This window comes from Barbus barbus, assembly GCF_936440315.1.
Source record: "Barbus barbus genome assembly, chromosome: 26".
Lineage (NCBI taxonomy): Eukaryota > Metazoa > Chordata > Actinopteri > Cypriniformes > Cyprinidae > Barbus > Barbus barbus.
Window position 1 is genome coordinate 18,485,647 of NC_136754.1, and position 27,588 is coordinate 18,513,234.

The following is a 27,588-nucleotide window of genomic DNA, read 5'->3' on the forward strand; positions in this document are numbered from 1 at the left end:
GAAGAAATGCAAGTCTGTTGTCTTATGGAAACATTAACCTTTGCTCAACTTACTGTAAAACTATGCCAGAAGCCATTTATTTATCTTATCAAAAATTCAGCAATGAATGAATGAACAAATAAATATACTTTAACTATTACTCTTCCTGTTTTAGCTTTCTAGTCAATGTCTGACATTTTACTGGCACTTATTGCCTCTTTATGATAAATTGCGTGTACGTCGTTTTGGATAAAGGTGTTAAATGATGTAAATGTTAAAAAAATAATAATTATGAATGTGTTTAATTGAGCACTTCAGCACTTTAACATGTATCGCCCTTGACTACAGTTATGAAAATCAAATCATATGTAGATAAAAACATATTATTAGCTTCGACACAACCTTTTTGTTCTAACGATTCTTTTGGAATGACTATACCATGGATTTATTAATTATGAAGTATTTTTTAAAGAGGCACAAAGCTCTGATTTACAGTGTGTGGTCTCCGGTCCTGCAGATGGCGTCTGTCGCTGATAGCGGATCAGTTCAGTGCGGATGTGCGACGCTTTGATTCTCTTTCATGTCAACAACCTGAACAGCAGCCAAACAGACCTCTCTCGCTTTCACATGAACGGAATAAGATGCAGCCGGACGAGTCGCAGTATTTGCAGCGGTAACGACAACATTTAGCTCAAACGTGCATCACGTTATTCTCATTGGGTTATTTCCATCTATTAAAAGGGAGGCTATCTATTATGATCTGTGAGTTTACCCTCACCGGTTTTATTTTATTATACTTTCTATAGTCGTAACGTAAATCTGGTTCACTTGCAGATGGGCGTGGCCTACTGTAACCATCCCGTTATAATACCGGTGTCTCTGCTCAGCTAGACATTTATGTTACATTTTTGTGCGGTTTCCTAGTCATCTGCGCCTGTGATGAACGCTCTTACTTTGCCTTGGCTTGGCAGCTCACTGTAGGGTTTGAGACACTGCCAGTGTTTAATGCAACTCACTGTCACATCCGATCTTGATCTCTCCTGTGTCTATTAGGAAGTGTAGGATTGGTGATATAGATGTGCATCCAACAGAAAAGGCTCTTGTGGTGTACTATGAAGTGGCAGCATCCATTTTAGGAGAGGCGGGCAATGCCAGGCATGAGGAGAAGAAAGAGTGCCAGAAAATGTAAGCAGAGATAAGCCCATACAGCATGTTACCTTCTTCATTGTTGCATATAATTCAACTTTTCTTTGTGTTTGTTGTTTAGCATCCGTCTGAGGAGTCTGAATGCCAGCACTGATGTAGCCGCTCTGGCCAGAAAGGTGGTGGAAGAGTGTAAAATCATTCATCCATCCAAGCTGGCGGAGGTGGAACATCTGCTGCTGTATTTACAGAACCGAAAGAAGCCCAGCAGTAAATGTAAATACCTTTTTAAAATTTAATTCCCAACTGTAAACATTATAGATTTTTTTTTTTTTTTTTGTGGACGAGCAACCTACAATCTATTTGTTTTAGTAATGTTCATTTATTTTCATGTATCTTATCACATATAATGGTGACAGTATTTGTTGCTTCATGTTGTATGTCCTTAGTGGAGAAGAAGGAAAAGAAACCATCGAAACCTAGAGAACTTCTGCCATTTGAAGGAATGGAAGTACGCACATTTTAAGTTACTCATTTTTGAGAAAGTGAATGTGTTAACACGTGATTAATTAAACATGTTAAATTATGCTTATTTTTAATACATTTCACACATTTACCTAATTTGACATGATAGCTGATTTATTCTGTTCTGTGTGATTTTTTTTTTTTTTTTTTACCAACTAATTCAAACCGGATTGAAACTGATCCACAATTCAAGTGTCGTCTTCTTTCCAAATGATATATAAACCAAACCCAGATGGCATGTTACAGTAAAGTCATTTGCAGTCTTTGTTTGGTGTAATTTAATCATTATTGAAGCTCATCAAATGAAATCTCACCCATGAGTAAAACAACCTCCTTGATAGAAATGTTAATAACAATGGAGGACTGTGTGTTTACATAACAGTAATACTACATACTTTCTGTATGTGTTAACTCTGACAAACCAGCAAATCTCAACTGCATATATGCATATATACAGTACACTAACGTGAAGTGATATATACTATATAGGAAATCTCAACTGCCTCATTTTATTTTTATGTGACTATATTATTGCTCAGCTCTTTATGTAACTGTATTATATGTAACTATGTCCAGCTTTATCTACATATATACATTATTCACATTGGGCAATATATTCTACAGTATATATATTATATAGCATGTCTCAACTGCTTGATTGCTTGAATCATTGGAAAATGTCAACTGTATTATTGCCCAGCTCAAATCTGCTAAATGTGACTGTAAGGCAGGAAGATATTAAAGTATTATAAACATTAACATCATGGTTTTTTGTAAAACTGCTTTGAAACAATGTGAATTGTGACACAATACATTGTGCATTGTTTGACAAACATAAATATTTTAGTTGATTGAGAGCTTTGATGGTCAAAAGTTGTCACTAAAGTTGATATATTACCATAATACTTTTTTCAGATTAACGAGGAGGCCAATATTAATAAAATCGATGATTATATTGAGCTGTTGTATGAGAGCATGTCTGAGAAGATTAGAGGCTCCACTCTGATCCTCCATCTGGCCCGTAACCCTGATAACCTGGAGGAGCTCCTACATAATGGTAACTCTTTTTTTGTTCTCAATTCACTGTCAACAGTGTTATTATTCTGCAACAAACTGTCATAAACATATGAACTGCCACATAACAGCAGGGATTTCAGTGGTTCTTAAAGCTCTTGCAATATATGTTTGATTTTGTCAGATTGTTTGTGACTAGTTTGATGTTTTTCAGAGGCTGCGCTTGGAGCTCTTGCGCGGCTTCTGAGAGAGGACTGGAAACACAGTGTGGAGCTAGCAACTACTATCGTCTATGTCTTCTTCTGCTTCTCAAGGTGCATCATTTCTGTACAGTTTATTTTTTGTCTTAGTTGTAGTGCTTTAAAGGGCCTGAAACAGAATCGAGAAGGCAATGTTTGAAGAGGACTTTAGTGTGCTGACAGCGTGGTGAAGTGAACTTTCTCTAAGAAGTGGTGTCTCTAAGTTCAAACCCTTTTAGCATCACCACTGCAGCCGTCAAAACAGCTTCTACAGCTAATTCAGTGCTTCTAAATTAAATGTCAATTTAATCACGGTTTCCATGAAAATATAAAGCAGCACAACTGTTTTAGCATTAATTTTTAGAAATGTTTCTTTAGCACTTAATCAGGATATTAGAACGTCTTGAGGAACATGTGACACTTTTAGTGCGAAAATTCAGTAAATGAATTTAATAATAAACAAATTATATTTGAAAACATATTCAAATAGAAAATGGGTATTTTAAATGGTAATATTTCACAATATTACTGTTTTTACTGTACAAATAAATGCAGTATTGATGAGTATAAGAAACTTCCTTTAAAAACATTGACTCTTGCTGACCCAAAACTTTTTAACAGTAGCGAAGATAGAGAAGCACGCAGCATATTCTGTTTTGGAGGATTAATATACTACTTCCATTTAAAAAAAATTATAGAAGCAGATTGCGTACCAGATATTCTCATATAGCGCTTGTATAAGGTCAAAAGCCTTAAGAAAACCTTGATGCGCTCTCAAAACATCTTTAGTTGCTACAGATCAGGTTACTGCTTTTACTGAGATAGCTGTCAGCATTATTTGAGCTATGAAAGTGTGTGCTCTCATTTGATGGTTTTCCTTGGCTCTCATTTTCAGATGGCTAATGTGGAAATTTCTTTCCGCAAGCTAGAATGACTTTGACGTTTGAAGGATGTATTTGAAATGTATTATGAGTTATTTGGCACGATCTTTCAGTTCTGTTTATGTACTAATCAGAACTAGAGTATGAAATTCATCTGGCACGTCCGTCTCGGTGTCTCTGCATACCAGCCATTGTCTAGTTCTCCGATTGTATCGCATGCATCGGTGTCTGGCCGAATGTGCCAGGAGAGGTCGGAGGAGGACAGACCCTCACCACTTGTGTTCTTCCTGCAGTTTCTCGCAGTTCCATGGGCTCATTACGCACTATAAGATTGGCGTGCTGTCCATGAACATCATCGAGCACGAGCTGAAGAAATATGACCTTTGGCAAGATGAGTTAGAGAAGAAGAGCAAGGCTTATATCCTTTTTATCAATCTCTTTGCAATCAAGAAATGAGTAGCACAAAATAAATGTGTTAAATGAACTAGATTACTCCTTAACATATCCACGTGAAGAGGACCCCGAAAACCAGAGCTCGCGGAAGGAGTATGAGAAAACCCTTAAGAAATACCAAAACCTCCTGGTCAAACAGGAGCAGCTGCTGCGAGGTACAGGAAGTGAAATGTTTTATTTGCCACAGTTCAGAAGGAATCATCCATGAGGCCTTGTTTATGTGTTCCTCTTCCTCCCCACGGCTCTAGTTGCGTTCTACCTGCTGTTGAATCTGTCTGAGGACACCCGCACGGAGCTCAAGATGAGGAACAAGAACATTGTGCATCTGCTGGTTAAGTCTCTGGAGAGGGAGAATGAGGAGCTGCTGGTGCTGGTGGTCTCCTTCCTCAAAAAGCTCAGCATCTTCTTGGAGAACAAGAACGACATGGTGAGATCTTCTTTGTGCCGAACACACCAGAAGCTTTGAAATACAATTTCATGAGTTAAGAAAACACTAAACACTGCTGGTCAAAAGTTTGGAATTATTATGGTTTTTGAAAGAAGTCACTTTTGCTCACCAAAGCTGCATCAGTTTGATGAAAAATAATCTAAAACAGTACTGGTTATATTGTGAAATATCATAACAGTTTAAAAGAACTGTATTCTATTTGAATATATTTTAAAATGTAACTTATTCCTGTAATCATTAAGCTGAATTTTCAGCAGTCATTATTCTAGTCTTCAGTGCCCCATGATCCTTCAGAAATCATTCTAATATCCTGATTTGATGCAAAAAAGATAAAAGGATTTCTATTTCAAATTCTTTTCTTTTTAACTTTGCATTCATCAAAGAATCACGGTTTCCACAAAAATATTAAGCAGCAAAAGCTGTTTTCATCAACATCAATAAGAACCATTATTCATAATTGCGCACCAATAATAAATGATCATCTCATTGAAAATCATATCATTTCGAAGGATCATGTGGCACTGAAAACTGGAGAGTAATTGCTGCTGAAAAATCAGCTTTTAAAATATATTTAAAAAAAGACAACAGTTCTTTTAAATTGTAATAATATGTCACAATATTATTATTTAATCAAATAAATGCAGCCTTGGTGAGCATAAGGTGTAAAAAAAAAAATTATTTATTTAAAAATAAAAAAACTTGACTGGTATATGTAGATGAAATATAAATATGATGTATTTTATTTAAGCATAAAGCTGCACCTTTAAGGTGTCCTGAAGAATTATGGGGTCATTTATAACAGGAAGTTTCTCTCATTGCTGCGCTGAGGTTCGTCCTGGTTGTCCTACACTGCTCCACTGTCAGTGCACCTGGAATCAATCTACTCTGGCTATGAATGTGAATTTATCAAGACAGAAGTTTTTTATTCCTGTATCCCTTTACCAAATCCTTGTTGTAGATAAAAGAAATAGACTTTTGGCTTTGAAAATCTTTCATCATGTTGTACACAAAAAAACTGTCTGTTATTGGATCAGCTGAGAGAAAAAACAGAAGATGATTCTGTTTATTTCTCCAGAATAAGCTGTTTTCAAAGGAAAAAAAAGATTAAGTAATTTAATGTAGCTGTTTCTTTCGGCTCTAATTGAATGTATTACGTGTATTTCACTTGTATGTTTGTAATAGGCTGAAATGGACACTGTAGAGAAGCTGGCTCGTCTGGTTCCATGTGAACAGGAAGACCTGATGAACGTCACTCTGCGACTTCTCCTCAACCTCTCATTTGACTTGGGTCTGCGCACCAAAATGGTGCATGTGGGTTTGCTGCCCAAACTCACTGCTCTGCTGGGTAACTTTTCTAACTTTTCATATTAATGAGACTGGAACATTGTTTTACTGTAATCGAATCGCAAGGCTTACAGCAGGGGTTAGGTACTGTTTTCAAACTTTTTGGTGCCAAGGACTTTTCACAACAGTAGTTTTACAAGGATATTGCCTAAAACTCTAAGTTAGAAATTATGTAGAATGTGTATATATCCTACCATTTCATGTTTTATGCTCACCAAGGCTGCATTATGTTCAGAAACGCAGTAAATCAGTAATATTGTGAAATATTATTACAATTTAAAATGCGTATTTATTATATTTTAAAATGTCATTTATTGTACTCATGATCCTTCAGAAATCTTTCTAATATGCTGATTTGCTGCTCAAGAAACGTTTTTTCATTATCAATTTTAAAAACAGGTGTGCTGCTTAATATTTTTGGGAATCCAAAGCATTTTTTTTTTTTTTTCAGAATTCTTTGATTTGAATAGAAAGATTTTTTAAATTTTTGAACAGTAATATATAATTTTTAGTAATTAATATAGTATAATATAGTAATTATATTATTATTTGGGTTTTATTTCTTACTGTTTAAAAACTACGGCTATCAATTGAATCAAACAGTCACTGTATTAATCACATAATTTCCAAAAAAAAGAAAAGAAACAGTAATAGTGTCAAATTTGGCAAATTTGTTGGAAAATGATGAATAATGTTAAATACGTTTACATTATTTCTTAAGTTAAGTTTGACAGCCCTAAAATACATATTTATTTTCCTCTTTAATTTTCTGTGCACTCTCTTCCACCTTCTTAATAGGCGTCCCTGGACCTATTTGAAAACACCCGATTTTAAAAACCTCATAGACCAGCTCTTTGCACATCTTATCCAAGCCCAGAAATATGACTTTCCTAAAGCACTAGATTAAAAATCAACTGGATAATATAATTTTCCTCTTTTCCGTTTTGAAATAAAACTTTTTGGCCCAGCACGAAATGAGAGAAAACTTGCATGACTGAACTTTAATGAAAAAATTATATTTGTAAGGTTACCAAATTAAAGTTATCTTTAGATGTGCATTATACACTCTTATCTTAAAACTAGAAAGAGGCTATTTAAGGTTGCATCCAAGGATTTGCGTTGGAAAATCAGTAATGTTGAAATGTTTGAAAACCAACATATGATCTACATCAGAATGATTGTCTTTACAAGCTGCACAATATACAGTTACACTGAAACCAAAAACCAGGTGCAGATGATGGAGGTTTGGCTTAAATTATGGCTATTTCTATCAGATATCCTGAATCGAGCAAAGCCAAACACATTTACCCAGTGATTATGAGTTCAGCTAGTCATGTCATAGGAGAATAATTCCTCTTTGTGTCTGTTTTCATTTTCAGTCGTTCACAGCAATCCAACAGAACTTTTCATGCATCTCTGTCAGGCATCAACCACAATATTTCTGGTAATTTGATGCATATGACATGCGTCTCTTTTCCCGACCAGCTCGAGTGACACCTCCACATCGGTGCTGCTTTGTAAATCCTTCTCGTGATTACATTTAAGGGCTTAATTGCACATTTTGTCAATGTGTTAGCCATTTACGCTTCAGCAGTTAGGGCTGAGTTTAAGAGCTGCCTGGCTGCCGTCGTAAAGTCCGCCCGTCTCCGCTTACTCTCACAGAGGTGAGGCAGCAGGTCAACGGTGTCTGCGGCCGCTAATGAGAAGCACATGTTCTGGCCACCGAGGGCCCGCCCAGGATGGCTCTTGCTTATTAATCCCACTAAAATATATGCCTCCTCCTGTGTTCCCAATTAAACAAACTAAGCAAACCTCTTCTTTACCTACTCCACTTTCCCTCACTCTCTCTTCCTTTTTTTATCCTGATATCCCCAGCGGTCACATCTGCTTCTAATCGCCAATGTGATAGTGTTCTAGGGTGTCTCGGGTCCCGACTGCCACGGTCGGACTCATAATGACTGATTATCTCATTGCTCTATCTGAGTGTTTCCTATCTCACAGGGGAGTATCAGCATTAGGGAAGAAGAGGAAGAGGGCGTAAAGTGTTATTAATGAGAGTGTTTGGAGGGAGAAGCGTGAATGCGTTTGGTGCGTGTGTATCTGCGGTCTCTCTCTCCCCTGTGGAAAGAGTTTGGATTGTAATCACATACCCCACATGCTCTTATCTATAATCTCTGTGACAAATGTTTAGCTCTCAGCACGAGCCAGTATAAATACATTATCTAACTGACCACGACTGATCAATTTAGATAGCTCTTGAAAAGCTTACATGCGTTGTGAATCTCTCTGAGGGTTTTTTTCTCATCTTTTCTTTAGGTGATGACACGAACAAGCACGTGGCAATGCGTATCCTGTACCACATCAGCGTGGACGACAAATCTAAATCCATGTTTGCATACACTGACTGCATTCCTCAGGTGAGCGTTTTCTTCACTTTTGACTCAGATTGGGGCTTTTCCTGATAAATTATTCTGTTGGGTATTTTTTAAATGAATTTGATATTCCACGTTGCCAAATGCAGAGGTTATGACAAAAAGAAACAGAACAAAATATAAAAAAGTCCAAATAAATGATATTAAATAATAATCTTTAAGGGATAATTCACAATAAAATGAAAAATTCTGTTATAACTCATCCTCATGTCATTACAAATCTTTCTGTCTTCTGTGAAACATACAGTAAAAGAAGATATTTTGAAGAATTCTAGTAACCGAACAGTTTTGGTTTCCATTAACGTGCATCAGATCAACAAAAATTTCAGTGGAAGTTAGTCAGTTGGAACCGAAACTGTTTAATTACCAACATTATTCAAAATATCTTATTTAATGTTCCATTGAAGAAAGAAAGTAAATGACTTTTATTTAATTTTTTATTTTGGGGTGAACTATTGCTTTGAAGTGAACCAAAATGAATTGTTAACAGGAAAAGGAAGAATTTTCAGCCAGGACACACATATCATTTCCTTCTCTTATCATAGTGACGTTACTGTAATCAGATGACTTTTTTCTGGAATGAAGTAATGTAAAGAGGCTTTCGCAGTAGAGAAATGTTTTCATATTCCCTGTAACTATTGGCATACCTGCTTTTTGGCGTGTTCATGCTGCTGGGACTAGGAACTAGTTTATGCATGGGAATGTCTTTTGAGGGGACTAAATTACCACCTACTTCAGAGTAGATTCTAACGTCGCACAATAGGAACAACCAGTGACATAAGTGTACGTTGATTGGCCGAAATCATGGCGTACGAAACACCAGAACCTGACATTTTTAAAAAGACATGCAGGCCGAAACGTGTTCTGTGGTGATACTGATTAAACTTGTTTGTATGTTTAGAATTAAATATTAGTATAATTAATTACACATCACAGGATACTCTAAATTCTGTTTATTAATTTAAAAAAATAGTACCTTGTACTATGCTATTTCAAACATGTTTTTTTCTTTTGTGGTGTCATGTATGTATTGTGCACCTCACCTTGTGTTGTAAAGTGGGCTAATTGCTGCGCTGTCTTTCTCTCACATGGCGTTAATGAGATAACAGAGCTAATTTAATTGGAGTGGGTCCTCTGTGAGGTCACCAGCAATTGCCTGGGTACAATTTCTCTGAAACAACTTCTGCCCGAGTGTTGTCATCTTTAAAATGCTTGTCTTCTCTAATTGGGTGAAAATGCCTACCAGATGCTTGTAAAAGAAAAAAAAGTTAAATTCCTCAACCTAATCGCTCCGCCAATCCGCCTGGAGACGGTCAGGGCATGATGTCAGAATAGCTGTGGGACTCCTTAGGGAGGTATGCAATGCTTTTCTTTCTTTCTTTTAGTTGTCCATGCTTTTGTTCTTTCTTTCGTTCATTCTTTTTAATTCTGTCATTTGTTTATTTGTTATTTCGAGTGTACAGTTTTTTGTTTGTTTATTCATTCTTTCATGTTCTTTTATTTTTTAATTTGTTCTCTTTTAGTTGTTCATGTTTTTATTCATTTTTGTTCTTGTTTTGTTTTTACGTTTGTTTATTCATTCTTTCTTGTGTTTGTTTTTATTTGTTCTTTCTTTTGTTTGTTTGTTTCTTTCTCACTTTTTTTCCTTTGTTCTTATGTTTGATCTTTTGTTTATTCGTTATTTCTTACAGTTGTTTATTCATTTGTTTATTCTTTCATTCATTCTTTTGTTTTTTTGTCCTTTCTTATTTTGAAGACTCCCCTGACTCTTCATCAATAGCTAAAGTGTGTCCGTTTGTGTCTGTGGATCTGGTGTCCCTCAGGTCTGTGCTGGCAGTCAGCCTGGACCCTCTTCTGTAAGGGAGGATTTAGGATTTAGATCAAAAGGCCTCACTGCTCTGGGTTCTGAACTGGCGAGGAGAGGCCCGGCATTGGACCCATTCCTCTGCCACAGAGGGATCTCGCTATAATTACTCAAAGCTGTGAGGTGTGTGTGTGTGTGTGTGTGTGTGTGTGTGTGTGTGTGTGAGGAAATGCTTGCAGGGCTTGTGGAGCTATGAAACCATGGAGAGCTCAGAGATGGAGGGGATGACTCAGGGGTACGAGGCAGGGCCTCCCATTGCTGGTAAATAGGAGCAAGCAGGTGCCAGTGAGTCTAGACTGTGTGATTTGGAGGCCTGGGACCAGGTTACGTGATACTCAATATGGGAAAGGCCTGATTGCTCACTGCTGCCTCTTCACAGGCCTGCGTTGGTCTTGTCGTGCCTTCCTGTTTAACATCCAACTGGCCCATACCGAGGCCCGTGCCCATTGCAGCCAGTGGAGCCTCCTCTATCTTCATCTGTTCATCTCCTCATCGCTCTTTTTAACCACATGTGCGGAATCCATTGGCCACTGGCCAGTTATCTCCTTAAGACAGGCCTGCCAAGTCTCTCTCATTGGGCCGTTATCAGCTGCAGCATTGACCTGATTGAAGCGGACTGTGGGATATTGTCTCATCTCTCTCTGGCTTTTGAATAAAAACACAAATCGCAATCCTTTCCCCAACAATGACAGCACTAATACTTCTCCGTCAGGAACCATCTCTTTCATCATTTTTTTATTTTCTTTTGTTTTCCATCTGATTGTTGCACGATATTCCACATGCAATACAAAAAAGTTTTGAAATGTGCTTTAATAGGCCCATTGTGATATCACTCTGAAGAGGTTTGGAAACCACACATGAGCCCTGATGTGACAAACTATTCTGGGCTTCACATTAGATTAAGCTTTTCAAGTTACTTATCTGTCTGACTGGTGTCAGACCAGAATTAGTATTTTTTTTGTGTGTGTGTGTGTGTGTGTGTGTTTTCTTTTTAAATACTACTATTTATGAAAACAAAAATAATAATAAAAAAATAATTTAATTATTAATTCTGTTGTTGTAACTTTGGTTTAGGTACATTTAATTATGACTGATTTCATTATTATTGTTATTGAATTTATTTTATAAAATATAATTATTACAAAAGTATAATAGTAATACAACTAATAAATAATCATTGTCATAAGAATTATACTCAGATGATCTTATTTAATAATATATTTATGTTCTGATTCTTTAGTACTTTACATTTGTAATCACAATAGTTTATAGGAGAACCTGAAGCATGGCATGCGTTATAAGTGAACTGAAAGGACTAAGCTGGTCTAAAAGGATCAGAGTTTGCTAAATACAGTGGTGGCCAAAATGATTATGTTTGGAAATGCAAACTGATATTTCCTACCGACACACTGCAGCAAAAGATAGAAATAACTGACTTAAAACCAGTTTTTTAGCTTGTGAAAATACTAGCGTTCTAATCATTTTGGCCACCGCTGTATGCCATCATGTTAATCAGTGTGAGCCTTCAAGCATGTAACACACTGTTTCCTGCAGTTGTGATACTTTTGTTTAAATAAATATGCTCTTGCCAAAAAAATAAAAAATCTATCATTTTAACTATATCTATGCCCCGTTTACAGCAGTAAAGAAAGTTGGACAACTTCAGAGTTTCTGACTGTTTTTCTGTTGTTAATGTTAAGCCCTGCTATACCTTTATAGTGTGGTCTGGTTATTTAATGTTTTCAAGTTGATACCCTATAGTAATTTTAATTGAAATCCTGTGTTGTGTGTGAGCAGCTCATGCAAATGCTCTTTGAACATGGCGAAGAGAGAATCGACACCGAGCTCATTTCATTCTGCATCAACCTGGCTGCTAACAAGACTAATGCTCAGATTATCTGTGAGGGTAAGAGCCTGAATCTCATTTCTCCTGGAATAGCATGCAACATGTCAAAAACATCTGTGTTTACATGTAATAAAGCATACTGTCACACATCAGCTGTTGCTTCTCTGTAATTAGTATGGAATATGTTCAATCTTATGATCAATCTCTGGCTGATCGTGGTTGTGTATTTGCACTGCAGGTAATGGATTGAAGATGCTGATGAAAAGAGCACTTAAACTAAAGGACCCGCTGCTGATGAAAATGATCAGGAACATCTCACAGCACGAAGGACCTCTGAAACAGCTCTTCATTGTAATTTTGATATTCTGCCATTCCATTAACAGTCACAAGTTACACATTACTTTCTGAAAACATAAAAGCATAATTTAGCATTGTTGTGTTGACCTTGACTATTAATTAAAAATATGTATTGTGAACGATAAACAATAATAAAAACTTTGTTTATTTATTTGTAGTATTCTTATGTATATTTGATAGCCCAAATAGTTTTAAATTTGTAATTTCATGAAACAAAAATGTAAATCTTAAGTATCTTACAGGTTGGGAATTCCTGTGCTAAATGAACACCTAAAGATATTTTGTCATTTACCCTTCAGGACTATGTGGGTGATCTGGCAGCTCAGATCAAGCAGGAGGGTGATGAAGAGTTTGTTATCGAGTGCTTAGGTACAATGGCAAACCTCACCATACCTGACCTGGACTGGGAGCTCCTGCTCAAAGAGTACAACCTGGTGCCCTACCTCAAAGACCACCTCAAACCCGGTAAAGCTAAACTGTGCCTGTTTGTGTTTCAGGATGTATTTGTAATGGAAAACTAATACACAGCCTGCTACATACAGTACAATGCTACACTGTATGACTGTCATTGGGCCATTTTTATTGACATCAAGGTGTTAGATCACAAACTTGACAAGTTTTTCATAATTTTCATCAATTTGCCTGTTCATTAAAAGGTACTTTGTGTGACAAATCATTTTAAAGAAATGCAAATGAAAGAAATACAACATAAGGTTGTATGTGAAACAGTATCCAGTATGAAACCCTAACATATTAAGCTGCAGTGTAGTGCATTGTGCTACATCACATTACCTCATATTTATGAGAGATGTCTGTTTATAAACCCAAAAATAAATATTGTAATTTTGTTTCTCTTGTAATACAATTTTGTGTAAAAACGGCATTTTTCATTATGCCAAACCAGACTTGACCTTTAACCTCTGTGTTTCAGTCTCGGCAGAGGATGACCTGATCCTGGAGGTGGTGATCATGATCGGTACGGTGTCAATGGACGACTCTTGCGCCGTCATGCTGGCTAAGTCTGGCATCATTCCTGCTCTTATTGAGCTTCTAAATGGTAAGTGCGCTGCCAACACTTACACACATTTATTAGCATAGAGCCAGAGCATGAGTGCTTAAAGAAACAAACGGATCTCCAAACCCTCTCGACATAAAATCTTTTTCATTATCGCTAACCATAAAAATAAATTCCAGAGAAAAAGATCAGTGCTGTTTTGATTTCTACTTTTGTTTGGCCGAATCGCAACAGCTTTGCGTGTCTGTAGCCACTCGAGTACCAGATTTCAATTTGGCATGCTTTGTCTTCCCCAATTTGATCTGATGAAATGAGTTTTGAAGAGTTTATTTAGACTAAACCAATATTAAATTAGAATAAATAAACAGTCCATGGCTGCGTGGGACACAGAGGGCTGGTTCTCGCTTTGTGCATTATGTGCTGGGAAGTGACAGTGCTTTCAGGAACAGGAAAGCACCAGGTTCATGGCATGCATCAGATTTTGCTGGGTCTGCTCAATGTGAGCCCTCATTTCAATAAATTCCTGAATGCAGGGCTCTTCCTTGCCATGAAAAGAATAAATGTTTAAGAGGCCAAGGAGGTGGAGGGCCAAAATAGCGACCGTCCCATCATATACAGCTCCTTTTTCCCCTTTTCAGACACAATGGTCTCAATTACATGAAATTCAACATCTGAAATGTTTTTGCACTACATGCCATATAATATTTTAGAACTTTGATCACAACAATGCAATAACAAATCTGACATTTGTTTTCCTCGCGATAAGCATTATGTGGCAACGCCACATTGACAGATGCTTGGGTATTGTTTTATTTATACATAACTTTTCAGCACTTGTGTTCGTATACTCGTTCACTGGCTCTTTCTCGTCTGAGGAGGCGCTGACATGTTCTCTGTGATGTTATTTGTAGCTTGTGCAAAGCTTGTGCAGCTCCTTGCTGTAGCGGTATTCAGTTTCTAGTCCCATGGAGCAGCTAGCCTCTTTGCTATCATTCTTCTGGAGGAATTTTGATCCCAGGGGACGAGAGCGTTCTGAGCCAAATCAAAATTGAAATAAAGGCTTTTTATTAAAGTTAGGAGGGGGCAGCTACAACCGCACAGTTCTCCATAGGAGCTTTCTGTATCATTTCAGAGGAAAGGTTGATACGTTCCCCAAATGGCGGCTTCTCACGAGAGCTTTCATACACAAACATGATCCACCGGAGGAGGTTTTGAACGCCAGCTCGCATGAACAGGCACCATCGGATAAGAAATGCCTGCGCAGCTGCACTGGAGTGTGTGTGTTTGTTGGTTTGCCGTATCGCATTTCAGCTTAATGCTGACGTGCAGATATTCTTGTGATAAGGAAACGATTGTGCCTTCATATAATAATATGTGCGTGAGGAAATATTATTAGTCCAATTCTTCTTTATATGAAGCAAAATGTTTGATTTTGTGAGGTCAAAGTAATGTTCTTCATCTGCTTATGTTGCAGCCCAACAGGAAGACGATGAATTTGTGTGTCAGATCATCTACGTCTTCTACCAGATGGTCTTCCACCAGGCCACCAGAGATGTCATCATTAAGGACACTCGTATCCTTGTTACAATAAATTGGTTTTGTAAATGGTCTTTGACAGCTGTTTGGCCTGTATTCACTGGTGCTTTGATACTTTTGGATTCGTCAGTCTTGAATATAGCAGCTACATGTTAAAAAAGCAAGTTTGACTGCACTGTAAAAAGTAGCAGCTTGCAACTCTCACCCTATGGATCTATTTTATTCTATTGATTCAGACTTATTGAATAATATTTTGATGTTACACCATGAAGCACATTTTTAAGGTTTCAAGACAAAACATTTTACAGTACAGACTAAAATCAGACCGCCAAAGACCAGACCAGTGGGACTCAAACCAGACAAAGGCCATTTTTATGTGGTTTTAAGAAGACCAAGACCACAAAATTGAAGACTTCAGCTCCAATGTAAGATGTTTGCCAGATTTTACTTGAAATTATTGTAATCATATGATGGCAATTTTACACTGAGCTGTTGAGCTTTTCACATCCTCATAGTACTCAGTTGTTCTTTTTAATAACTAAATATTTTGTATACTTTGTATGGCAAAAATGGCCAAAATGGGTACATTAATAATACTAAATACTAACTATTTATAATATTATCAAATAATAGTTATTTATAATATGACCACTTAAAAGCTCTTACTAAATATTTATAAACAAAGACTAGGAATCATGGCTATAATAAAATGTAAAAATATGCGCATAGGTTTTTACATGGCATGATAAAATCAAGACATTAATATTTTTCACTGATTGAAAATTGTAGTTATGGTAATTGAACTATGAACTCCTTAACTGTATTTCAAAGAGGCCCCAGCCTACCTCATTGACCTTATGCACGACAAAAATGTGGAGATCCGGCAGGTTTGTGACAACACTCTGGACATTATCGCTGTAAGTATTCACAAACAAACCCACTACATATGTACACCAAATCAGAGACTTCTGTGTGTGTGTGTGTGCGTTTTTGTGACAAATGAGGACATAAATTTGTATAATGACACAGGTATGACACCGGTATTGCAAGGTGAAGGTGACTTTTCAGGACATTGACCCATGTCCCCACTTTTAAAAAGTTTTTTTTTGGGAAAGTTGAAATGCAGTCTCCTGTGAGGGCTAAGTGTAGGTATAGGGCAATAGCACATACAGTTTGTACAGTATAAAAACCATTACGCCTATGGGATGTCCCCACTTTTCACAAAAACAAACCTGTGTGTGTGTTTGTGTTTGCTCGAAGCTGACCATGTGTGTTTACAGTGCTGATAAAATCCTGCAGTTAATGCCCACTCACTGACATTAGATAGCAGTAATTGGTGGTGAACTCTTGAGAGGCAGGTTTTCTTTTTGGGAAGTGTTTCATTCACTTTATTAGCCTGCTCGTTAAGCCTCGGCCACATGAAAGCATGCATGTGGGATCTGGTTTTTATCTGTGGTGACAGAGAAAGTGCAGATGTATAGCTCTGGCTCAGCAGGCTGACATGTTTGACGTTGATATCAAGTATGCAGATTTACATTTTCATCGGCCATTCTATGAAAAATACTTTTTCACTTAAGGTCATTAAGGTTTTATAAGCAAGTATACATTTTTGTATAAGTTTATCTATTGCATTGTGCCATCTCAAGCTTAATTAATTGATTAATTCATATTATCTTGGTAAATAATTTATACCTTCAGAAGGGTAACAAAATTGGCAGTTTTGCAGATTAACTCGTACTCTTTATTTTGATAGTCGTCTTTAGACATTCTACTGTCTGTAAGTCACTTAGACATTGACATGTAGTTGCAAATACACTTATAGTTTGTAGAATGTCTAAAGTGGACTATTGGAATAAAGAGTACCAAATTAATCTGCAGCCTTTCTGAAGGTATAATTATTAAGGTTTAACAAAGGTGAAACCTCTGTCATCATTTACTATCCCTAATGTTGTTCCAAACCTATATGACTTTCTTCAGCAGAATGCAAAAGAAGGTATTTTGAAGAATGTTAGTAACTAAACACTATTGGCCATTGATGAACAAAAACACTGCTATTTCTCAAAATATCTTCTTTCATGTTCCACAGCAGAAAGTAAGTCATACAGGTGAGTAACTGATGATAGAATGTGAATTTTTGGATGAGCGATTCCTTTAAAATTGTGGGTGCAGGTCTATGTGAGTGTGTACTCTCACTGGCCCTCTGGGCTTTGCATCAGGCTTCTAGCCCCGGGCTCCCGCGTAGCTCTGCGCTGCTGTGTCCACATGATGAATGGACAGAGCAGAGAAAAGAGAAACAGGGCTTATTTACTCAGGTTCTGCCACAGGGGGCCTCGACTGATTAATCCATATTTTCATTCAGCAGAGCAGGCGGCGGCAGGATGCCTCTGTGGGCCTTTAGACCCCGGGACAGAGAGCTGGCCTTGAGCTCCTAGCTCCAGCAGCCCCCCTCCTGCACCCTGCACCCCTCTGTTGCTTCACCGTACAGAGCTAATGCTATGTTAATTAAAAAAACTCAACCTCAGTTAGCATGGGTATGGTAAATACTTTGTCATATTTTGTCATTAATTACTCACCTTCATGTCGTTCCAAACCTGTGAGATCTTCGTTCATCTTCGGAATACAAATTAAGATATTTCTGATGAAATCTGAGAGCTCTCTGACCCTCCATAGACAGCAACGCAACTGTAATGTTCACAGATCCAGAAACGTAGTAAGGACATCGGTAAAACAGTCCATGTGACATCTGTGGCTCAACTTTAATTTTGTGAAGCTATAAGAATAATTTTTGTGCACAAAGAAAACAAAAATAAAAATTTATTCAACAATTCTTCTCCCACGAGTTACGTCGTCCAACATTTTCGAGAGTACCCAAGAACGTAATCAACTTAATCAGCGTTGTTTGTTACGGGGGAAAACGCGCACATGAACGTAATCAGCGTTTTTACATTTAAGGGAAAGTGTGCGTATACTCTCCAAAAATGGCGGAAGGTGGTAACTCGGGGGAGACTAATTGTTGAATAAAATTATTTTTGTTTTCTTTGTGCACAAAAATTATTCTCGTAGCTTCGCAAAATTGGAGTTGAGCCACTGATGTCACATCGACTGTTTTACCGATGTTCTTACTACATTTCTGGACCTGGGAACATTACAGTTGCGTAGGCAAATTTGTTTTGTACCCATGGTCTAAAAATACTAAACAGTAATATACCCAAACATGACACGATGTAAAATAGAAAAAAAGGTCAGTTGTGATTTCATGTTAACTTTAATTTCAGTGTAAAGAATGACTCTTGAAAGTTGAATAAGCTCCTTTTCCAAACGGTGCTGGTCCCCAATCAGGAACCACTTTTTTCAGGAAGGACACATTAAATTGATCAAAAGTGCCTGTAAAGACATTTATAATGTTCAAAAAGGTTTCTATTTCAAATAATTGATTATTTTTAACTTTCTATTCATCAACGAATCCTAAAAAATGTATCATGGTTTTCACAACAATTTTTAAGCAGCACAACTGGTTTTCAACATTAATAATAATAAGAAATGTTTCTTGAGCAGCAAATCAGCGTATTAGAATGATTTCTGAAGGATCAAGACTAGAGTAATGACTGCAGGAAATTCAGTTTTGCCATCACAGGCAAAAAAATAGTAATACAATTGCACAATATTTCTGCTTTTACTGTATTTTTCAAATAAATGCAACCCATTTGGGCACAAGAAACTTCTTTCAAAGACTAAAAATATTACCGACCCCTAACTTTTAAACAGTATGTGATTTGATTTATATTGTTTATGTACTTAAATAAGTGAGGGCCTATTATGTAGTCAGTCACACTTCTCTCAGAAGAGCATTAGTTCAGCATTGTTTCATTAGAAGAGGTTCATGAAGATTGAGGTAGACTAATGTAGACACTCTTGACATACGTTGGCAAAGGAATCCAATAACACAAAATCAACTGATTTCTCATCTCGCCAAAAAGTGCAGGCCGGGCAGAAAGCATACGGCTGTGGGCAAGATGTGTGTTGTGTGTGGCACTCCACCCAGTCTGTGGGCTCCGCACCTTTAATCACTGACTTCACTGGATTCAACCAGAGCTCTGTTTCTCTGTGGCACCATCAGCAGTCCCAGGGAAAACCCTGCTCAGACAGAAGCCCTCATTGTGGGATGAAATATAGCTGCTGCGGAGGGTCCGGACGGTGTTAGAAGTCTGCGCAAGCAACGGTAAATGGTAGATTGCCAGGCATGACAGTGTTTGAGACCCTCTCACTCACTGGAAATCTCTTGTGGGGAGTTCAAGTAGAGCTGGCACTGAGATACAGAGTGGCAGCACTGTTTTGACAACTTGAAATGTATGAATTTGCACAGCTGTGTGGTATAATTTAGGTTAGAGGGTAGTAACACATCTCAGGCGAATAAATATACATGTTTGTGTGTGTTCTGCAAAGGAGTATGATGAAGAGTGGGGGAAGAAGATCCAAAGTGAGAAGTTTCGCTGGCATAACTCACAGTGGCTGGAAATGGTAGAAAGCAGACAGATGGAGGACGCCGAGCCCTACCTGTATGGAGATGACCCGGACGCTCTGGAGCAGCCCGATCTCTTCTACAGCACTGGTTAGAAAACACACATTCACCCCAAACACACCTCATGGCTGAGACCACGAAAGACAGTCAGTGTTTTCTTGTCTGCTAACACAACTTGATTGACATCCTGTGCCACAACTTGACAGACACGGAAAGTTAAAACCTTACATTTAGATTTCCAGATTTTTGCATGGGGATTGTGATGCTGTATTTTGGCTTGATCGCCCGTCGAGTTGGTGCCATCAAAGGCTTGTCTTAGTGAGAGGTTGTCAGGAAGATAAATGAGGAGAGGTGCTTGGTGGAAGTGGCTCTGCTGGGTTGCTGTCTCGTACGTTTGTTTGCTCTATATACTCTGTGTGTGTGTGTGTGCGTGCAGATGGTATGATGGCCCCAGAGCCAGGCCTCAGTCCAGACTTCTACAGCCAGTTCCACTCTCAGAATGGAGACTTCAACGCCTGGTGAGTGAGCAGCTGTTACCCTCATTAGCTTCCCTTGCATTAAATACATATGTTAAAAAAACTTTTTTAATGTATTTTGCTACTTAATAGGGCTGGAAATTAAAACAAAATTATTTACATGATATACCAGTTAACTAAAAGAATGATAAAAACATGTTTTTACTAAGAAAACCCCCTTTGCCACATCGTGTTGCGAGTGACCCATTTTGTTTCGCCTTGAGTTAAAAGTAGTTTAGAGTACTTTAGTTCATATTTTATCACGTTTTTTCTATAATTAATCTCCGTGAATTAACTTATTGAATTGACAGTGCTAATAATTAATGATCTCCGTTTTGACCAAAAAAAACATCATGGAAACATATCAAGCTTCCTTGAAATAATCACTGATATCACATCCATGAGAAAATTATGATATGGCTTGCATATTAATGCCTAATGATGAAGGCAAGCCAATCATAATGGTGCTAATTTACATAAAGAAGTGTTAAAGGGGTATTTCACCCTGAAAATTACATTCATTCATACATTCATCATTCATGTCTTTCCAAACCTGTGTGGCTTTCTTCTTTTTCTTCGTTATTTCTGTGGAACACAGAAGAACATTGGGAACAACAATAGAGTTCATCAACTTGCATTTTGGCAAAAATGTACATTTATTTACATCTCCTTTTATGTTGCACAAAAAAAAAGAAAGTGACATTAGGGTAAATGATGACATAAATTTAATTTTGGGTGAATTAACCCTGAAGAAGGGCTGTAACTTTATTTCTAAGGTTAGAAAGAAGTCAAAAATGGTCATGTAAAACTGATTATGAAGAAACCGTTCAAAAAACTGTGATAACATAACTGGCCTTCAGGGGACAAAATAAAATATTTTTCCCGTCCTGGCATCTTCTAGGAAGTCTTTCTCAAGCTTGTGTTTTCTACAAGTCAGGCCATTTGCATTCGTACAGTTGCTGTCTTAGGCTGCAAATACCAACCAGTAGTTAATATTTTTGAAGTACCCTATGATACATATATTTTTTGTTATTCTTAAAAAATAAAAAACTCCATAATAGCCATACATCGAAATAAGACTTTTGCTAGAAAACACTGGCATATGAAACACTGCTGATGTGTTCATAACATTGGTCCAGTTCTAAGTGATGCGTCCAGCACTCTTACAAATCATCCTAATGTTCGTGATCTACAGTACAGATAATATTACATCAGTGATGTACTTATATCAGTATAATTCAACAACTATCTTTAATACATTACACATAGTTTGCAAGGCATAATAACACAAACGTAGTACATTGAAAAAATGTTTGTCACACAGGCCCTAGACCATCAGGCCATTGTTACTGTACTTGTTTTCTCACACCAGTTTGGTTTTTGGGTCTTCATAAAACAGCGTTTTTAAATCTTCTACATTAAACAAATGTTCTTTTAATCATTTGGACAGTATGATCACAGCTGTTCAACTAAGTGCCAGGCAATATTCCTCAGTCTCGTCTGACGTTCTCTTTCTTTCTGTCAACGATACTCTTCTGGCCCAAAAATAAACATGCCTTTCAAGTTCCATGCAGCCAAATATATTGTCCACATTCCTCTACAAACACACACACACACATATGAGTACAGATGAAATAACATTTCACCTCTCCATCCAATCTTGTGCTCACGTTGACTCTCTGAGGCCAAAGAACTGATTTGTGAGGAAAGGGATCCCCCACTTGTGTTCGATATGCAGCTCTGATAGTACATACTATTACTCTTGTAGTCTAAACTTGCCATAATAGTGCGTACTTGATGCAATCTATTCCACTGGATGTGTTTATTATGTGTGCTTTGTATGGAGAATGCGCTTCTCGTTGGCCTGTTTGTTTTGGCTGGGTGGAGATTTGGGCACTTCGCAGACTGACGGCTGGGGCGCTGAGTGAGGATAGAAGCGGGGATCCAGATGGAGGGGCGAGTTCTCCAGCGGCTCTTTGTAAAGTGATACATTTCAAATATACACCGCGGGTTGGGTGGCAACATTAGGGTCCTGGGATGAATGGTTTAATTTGAGTGGGCAGCTCTGAGTGACAGAGGTTACCATAATAATCAAATAGAGTTTCAGTCTTTACTTAAGATGCTTGTGAAACGAGCAGGCCTTTTGGAGTGGTTTACTTCACGAGCCAACCTGAGAGACAGGTATTTGATTAACTCGAGTGGTCCATCATGCTTCCCATGGTATATCGATACTAAAATAGTACAGCCATATCAAAAATTTACAGTTGTACGACATAATTTTATCAATGTATGCCAAGCTGCGCAGTTCAGGCAGTGTGACGTATATGAGATTGTTTTGTAACACATTTAATGACAGTTTCATTCTTTAATTTATGTGTAAATAAAATCCAGATGGTTGCTTGACTAAAGTCATTTGCGTGCTTTGTATGGCAGAATTTAATAATGATCAAAACTAAGCAATATGATGATCATCAGATGACAACATAATTTTTTTTTTTTTTTACATATTCTGCTGTTCAAAAGTTGGGGGTTTGTAAGATTAAAAAAACATGTTTTTTGAAGAAATTAATACTTTTATTCAGCAAGGACACATTAAAATGATCAAAGTTCACAGTAAAGACATTTATATTGTTACATTTTTTTAAAAATTCTGTTCATCAAAGAATACTGGAAACATTTATTAAGGTTTCCACAAAAATATTGAGCAGCACCATTGAAGTGGTTTTGAACAATATATAATAAGAATAAATAGTTTCTTGAGCACCAAATCAGCTTATTAGAATGATTTCTGAAGGATCATGTGACACTGAAGACTGGAGTAATATATATTACATTTTAATAATATTTCATAATATTACTGCTTTACTGTATGTAATACTGTATTTAGCAAATAAATGCAGCCTTGGTGAGCATAAGACACTTAAAAAAAAAAAAAAAAACATTACAAAATTGAACTGGCATCTTAAATATACCCTGACACTGATGTCATTCTTGCAGTAATTGAAAAATATAGCAATTTTTCAGTATACAAGATTAATCTGGACAAATCTTAAGCTTTGTATATGCATGCTTCCTCTAAAGCAATTTCAAAATCACCCTTTCATATAGCACTTTCAATATTTGGGAATTAATACTCCTAATTTGGAAGACCTCTTTAAAGCCATTTATCCCCATTTAACACACTGTCTGCAGATGGGCTTCTGATGTCCCAGAGGAAAAGCAGTTCTCTGTGCGTGTCTTTTGTGTGCATGCATCAGATGGACAAATCCGCCTTTATTCAAGCCGTGTGCACTGCGCTGCGTGTCCCTAAAGCCTTGGGGTGCTTGGACGAGAACGCAGGAGGAAAATAGAAAACAGGGATGTGGAGACGCAATCAGGCAAAGGAAGGGGAAGAAAGGGGTTGCTGTTGATTTGACACAGCCAAGGTAAGGCATGTAACCGGAGAAGTGGCAGGAACGGGAGATCAAAGCGCGGGCTGGAGAACAACTTGGGGAAAAAAGGAGGAGAAACGTCCTTTTATAAAAGAGCTGAGACCTGTTTCCTGTGCAAACACTTCTTCTGAGCTATGCAACAATGTCTGGTTAAAAGGGTCTTTTTTATGGGCACCTTTGGCCGTTTCCCCTCCCAGAACGTCAGGGCTGACCTAGCTCCCTATGAGCTGTCAATCCCATCCCCACTCAGCTTTTATTGCCCTGTTTTGAAGCCCCATGCAGGATGAGGTGACAGGCTGCCTCATAATTGGACAGGAATGTGCTTGCTACGGATCACAGGCCAGGTCAGTCGTGGAGATAAATCATAGAATAAATTCCATTAATATTAATTTTCTTATCAGAATGGGTTCATCGTGTCATTTTCGGGCATTAATATCATCCTGTAATTAATGAGGTGATGATACCGTGTTGAAGCGCGAAATGAACTCTTGATGACTCGCAGCTATAAATTCTTAACGCAATAAAAGATCTCCCTCTGTGGATGATTATCCCGAACTCTGGAAGCCTGTATTTCTTGCTAAAGAACTTTGCTTTCAAGGAAAGGCCAAGTGCTGAGGTAAAATTTAGGTGATTGAGTCAAAAACAGAGGCTCGGAGCACCTACAGGTGGCGCCGACCCGCACATGAATCCCTCTTACTCTCTGTTCAAATTCAGCCTGACAGATCTGGCAGGCCAATAGGAAAAATACATATTTTAGACAGCTGTGTGTGAGTCGGGGTGCTAAGAGGAGCTGTGTTTGATTACTGGAGGTCATACGAGGCTAAAAACAACACAATGTAATGTGGGCACATAGGGGCAAAGCAAACAGCTCATAATTTAAAAGCTGTAGGCTTGAACCTGTTGGTTTAGAGGGAGGCAGACACAGTCAGCGGCCAATTTGTTTCTAGAACCGCAGATCTTTTTTGGCTCTGTGGGTCCTGAATGAGTGTAAACGCTTGTCGAGGTGCAAATGTCACATCTCTGCTGTTTTACTCTCATTTCTGCACTGTTAAATCTTTGTTTGTTTTTTTTCATCAGATTTACATGAATAATGTAACAACTTTGGTACTATTTTGAATATTTAATACATATTTTGTAAAAAACAATTTTGTCCCTTGACATACACTGTACATGTCGCAGTCTGTATTGTACACAGTCAGTGGCCAGTAATATGCAGTATGTTAAACTAGTATAAAGGCTTATATAGGAGGTAATGTTTACACTGGAGAGCTCACTGAATTGAAATCTTGACATTTGGCAGTCTTATGTGGGAGAGTATGCAGCCCATACCATGTTGTGGTATCTTGGACAGCAAGTAAATGTTTTTAAGGAAGCTTGCAGTTTTCATTTTAAACTCATGTAATGGATTCATTTTTTGTGTCACATCATCAACTCAGAATATAATAAATTAATGCACTAACACAGTTGTTGGTTGATTCTTGTTCTGTGATATCTGGTTGAAGTATATAGTTAGTGCATTAATTTATTATATTCTTTGTGTTCACTTCTTATTTAACTTAATTTTCATGACCAATAGTTATTGGTGTCAGGTTATGAAATGTGTCCAGTGTTCTTGGACCACTACCACAGAAATTGATTAATTTTATTTTATTTTTTATAACATAAATTATTTTCTCACATACACAGTTGTTTCTCAAAACAAAAGTTTGTACATATAAACCCCCTTTAAATAAATAACTATGGCATATAGTATAAAATGTTACTAATGTGTGCCTAATTTCTTTTGCCTGATGCTTCAAACTCAAAAAATCACTAGTATATATGAATGAATGAATGAATGAATGATGCATTTATATAGCGCTTTATTGTGTATTGCTGTACACCCAAAGCGCTTTACAATCATGTGGGGGGGGTCTCTCCTCAACCACCACCAGTGTGCAGCATCCACTTGGATGATGCGACGGCAGCCACAGGACAACGGCGCCAGTGCGCTCACCACACACCAGCTACAGGTGGAGAGGAGAGAGAGTGATAGAGCCAATCAAGTGTATGGGGATTATTAGGAGGCCATGATAGACAAGGGCCAGTAGAGGGAATTTGGCCAGGACACCGGGGTTACACCCCTACTCTTTACGAGAAGTGCCATGGGATTTTTAATGACCACAGAGAGTCAAGACCTCGGTTTAACGTCTCATCCGAAAGACGGCTCATATATGAGACGGCTCATACATATATACATATATGTATGTATATATGTATGTATATGTGTTTATATAATTAAATGATAAAATATACTATATTTAAATATTTAATACTATATTTATATTTGAGTATATAGTATGCTACATACTTTATGTACTCTATATATATATATATATATATATATATATATATATATATATATATATATATACACACACACACATACTATAGTTAATATAATGTAATTATGCTTTTTTTACAACAAAGATGTTCTAGTCAAAAACACTTGATGAATTAATGTTGCCTTGTACCTTACATGTGCAATGACAATAAAGTTGAATCTAATCTAATCTAATCTAATCTAGTGGCAGCACATGGCAATACAGAATCTGAATGATGTTTCTGCCGTCTCTCCTGATATGGAAGAAGGCCATCTAGTGCCTCTTAGAGGTAACATGTTAGCAGGAACAGAGGTAACACGATCAACAGAGTTTATGCTCACTTGATTCACATCTTTCTTCAGCAATGGAGCTGACGGACGTCCTGCCACTGCCTACGGCTTTCGTCCTGATGAGCCATTCTTCCACGGCTACGGATCCACCTGATAGAGCTGCTGCATAACACCATCTCACCGTTCACTACAAGAACACAGATATCTCCTAGAAAGCTCAAACCAACCAATCTCTTCCAGAAAATGTGAGCCCACCCTCGGATTTAAAGACCGGTTTAATAGCAAGACCCCAGTAAAATGCTTGTTGATGCTTCATAATACCTTTTAATTATTCATTAACAAAAAGATCAGTAGTTCATGTACATTCAAATATGTAAAATGCTATTTTATATTCAACTGTTTGTTATAAATGGACTTTTCTCATTGTTTGAATGTATGCAAATATGGCATTGTGTAATCATGCTTAACAGATTATTTGTGTACATTATCTTATATAATGTATTATTATTTATGAAGGATATTATGAACTGCTGTAGTTTAGTTGACTTACTTTGGGTTTAAGATGTATTAATCTTACGATCTTAGAGAGACACATACAGGGTACAATTTAATTTGCTTCATGCTTCGACCCGTAAAACAACTGACTTATTAATGACTGGAGTTAGATTTTAGTTTCAAAAATAGTATTTATTTATTTATACATTTTAATGTTTTATTTTTAGATTTTAAGGAGTGCACTTTAATAGTATACAGTATATTCATTGAACTGGAATGAATCTGTTCTCATCTTCATATTCACTAAATAATAATCGGCTAAAATGTTAGTGATTGACCGATTTATCCTGTTCTTATTAACCAGAGTTGACTGCATAAATGCATAAACTGCATTAACAGCTTCCTAATGATGTAGCATCACTCACTTTATTCAAAATATCTTGCACTAATTGTAATGTATAACAAAACTATATACTGTGTCTGTTAGCTTATATAAGTAGGCATTATTCCTCTTAAGAGATATTTATGAATTAACTACCTAATAATGTCCAGGGTTCATCGCTGTGAGAATGGTTGAGTCTTAGAACACTGGAAGGTGCTAAATGCTGCCTCTGGTACTATTTTATGCTGTTGTTTTAATTTGGTTGTGTTTGAATGTTTCTGATTAATATGTAGTGTGTGTCTGTTCATTTTTAAGTCATATTTTACTGTAATTTAATTTTAATTTATCACAATGAATTCAGGACCACTCTGTGTTTCCAGACACAAAATGTGCCTCCTAACATCTTGGCCTTTGCTGCTATAATGATCCTGTGAGTTTGACAAATTGATGTGAATTGACCTTAACAGACCTGCAAACAGAAGAAATAAAACAATGCACTGATGAATTGTCTTTGTTT

The 27,588-nt window shown here is 37.2% G+C and overlaps 1 protein-coding gene across 1 annotated transcript; it reads left to right on the forward strand.

Annotated features, from left to right (window-relative positions):
• Positions 1 to 554: 554 nt before the first annotated feature.
• LOC306845593 (kinesin-associated protein 3-like) lies at positions 555 to 27,581 on the forward strand. Its single transcript, XM_079378473.1, has 20 exons — positions 555 to 652; positions 1,033 to 1,164; positions 1,247 to 1,398; positions 1,572 to 1,633; positions 2,563 to 2,704; positions 2,876 to 2,975; positions 4,075 to 4,199; positions 4,291 to 4,389; positions 4,483 to 4,661; positions 5,865 to 6,027; positions 8,343 to 8,443; positions 12,120 to 12,228; positions 12,407 to 12,519; positions 12,825 to 12,990; positions 13,457 to 13,582; positions 15,015 to 15,113; positions 15,908 to 15,993; positions 19,520 to 19,685; positions 20,032 to 20,113; positions 26,267 to 27,581. The coding sequence occupies exons 1-20, from the start codon at positions 621 to 623 to the stop codon at positions 26,346 to 26,348; spliced, it is 2,316 nt and encodes a 771-aa protein (XP_079234599.1). The 5' UTR covers positions 555 to 620; the 3' UTR covers positions 26,349 to 27,581.
• The last annotated feature ends 7 nt before the right edge of the window (positions 27,582 to 27,588 follow it).

Bases quoted from the DNA above. Each gene is read 5' to 3' on its own strand.
- LOC306845593 (XM_079378473.1), top strand. From the start codon at position 621: ATGCAGCCGGACGAGTCGCAGTATTTGCAGCG. The intron at 653-1,032 runs GTAACGACAACA...TGTGTCTATTAG, and splicing joins GAGTCGCAGTATTTGCAGCG to GAAGTGTAGGATTGGTGATA. The intron at 2,705-2,875 runs GTAACTCTTTTT...GATGTTTTTCAG, and splicing joins GGAGGAGCTCCTACATAATG to AGGCTGCGCTTGGAGCTCTT.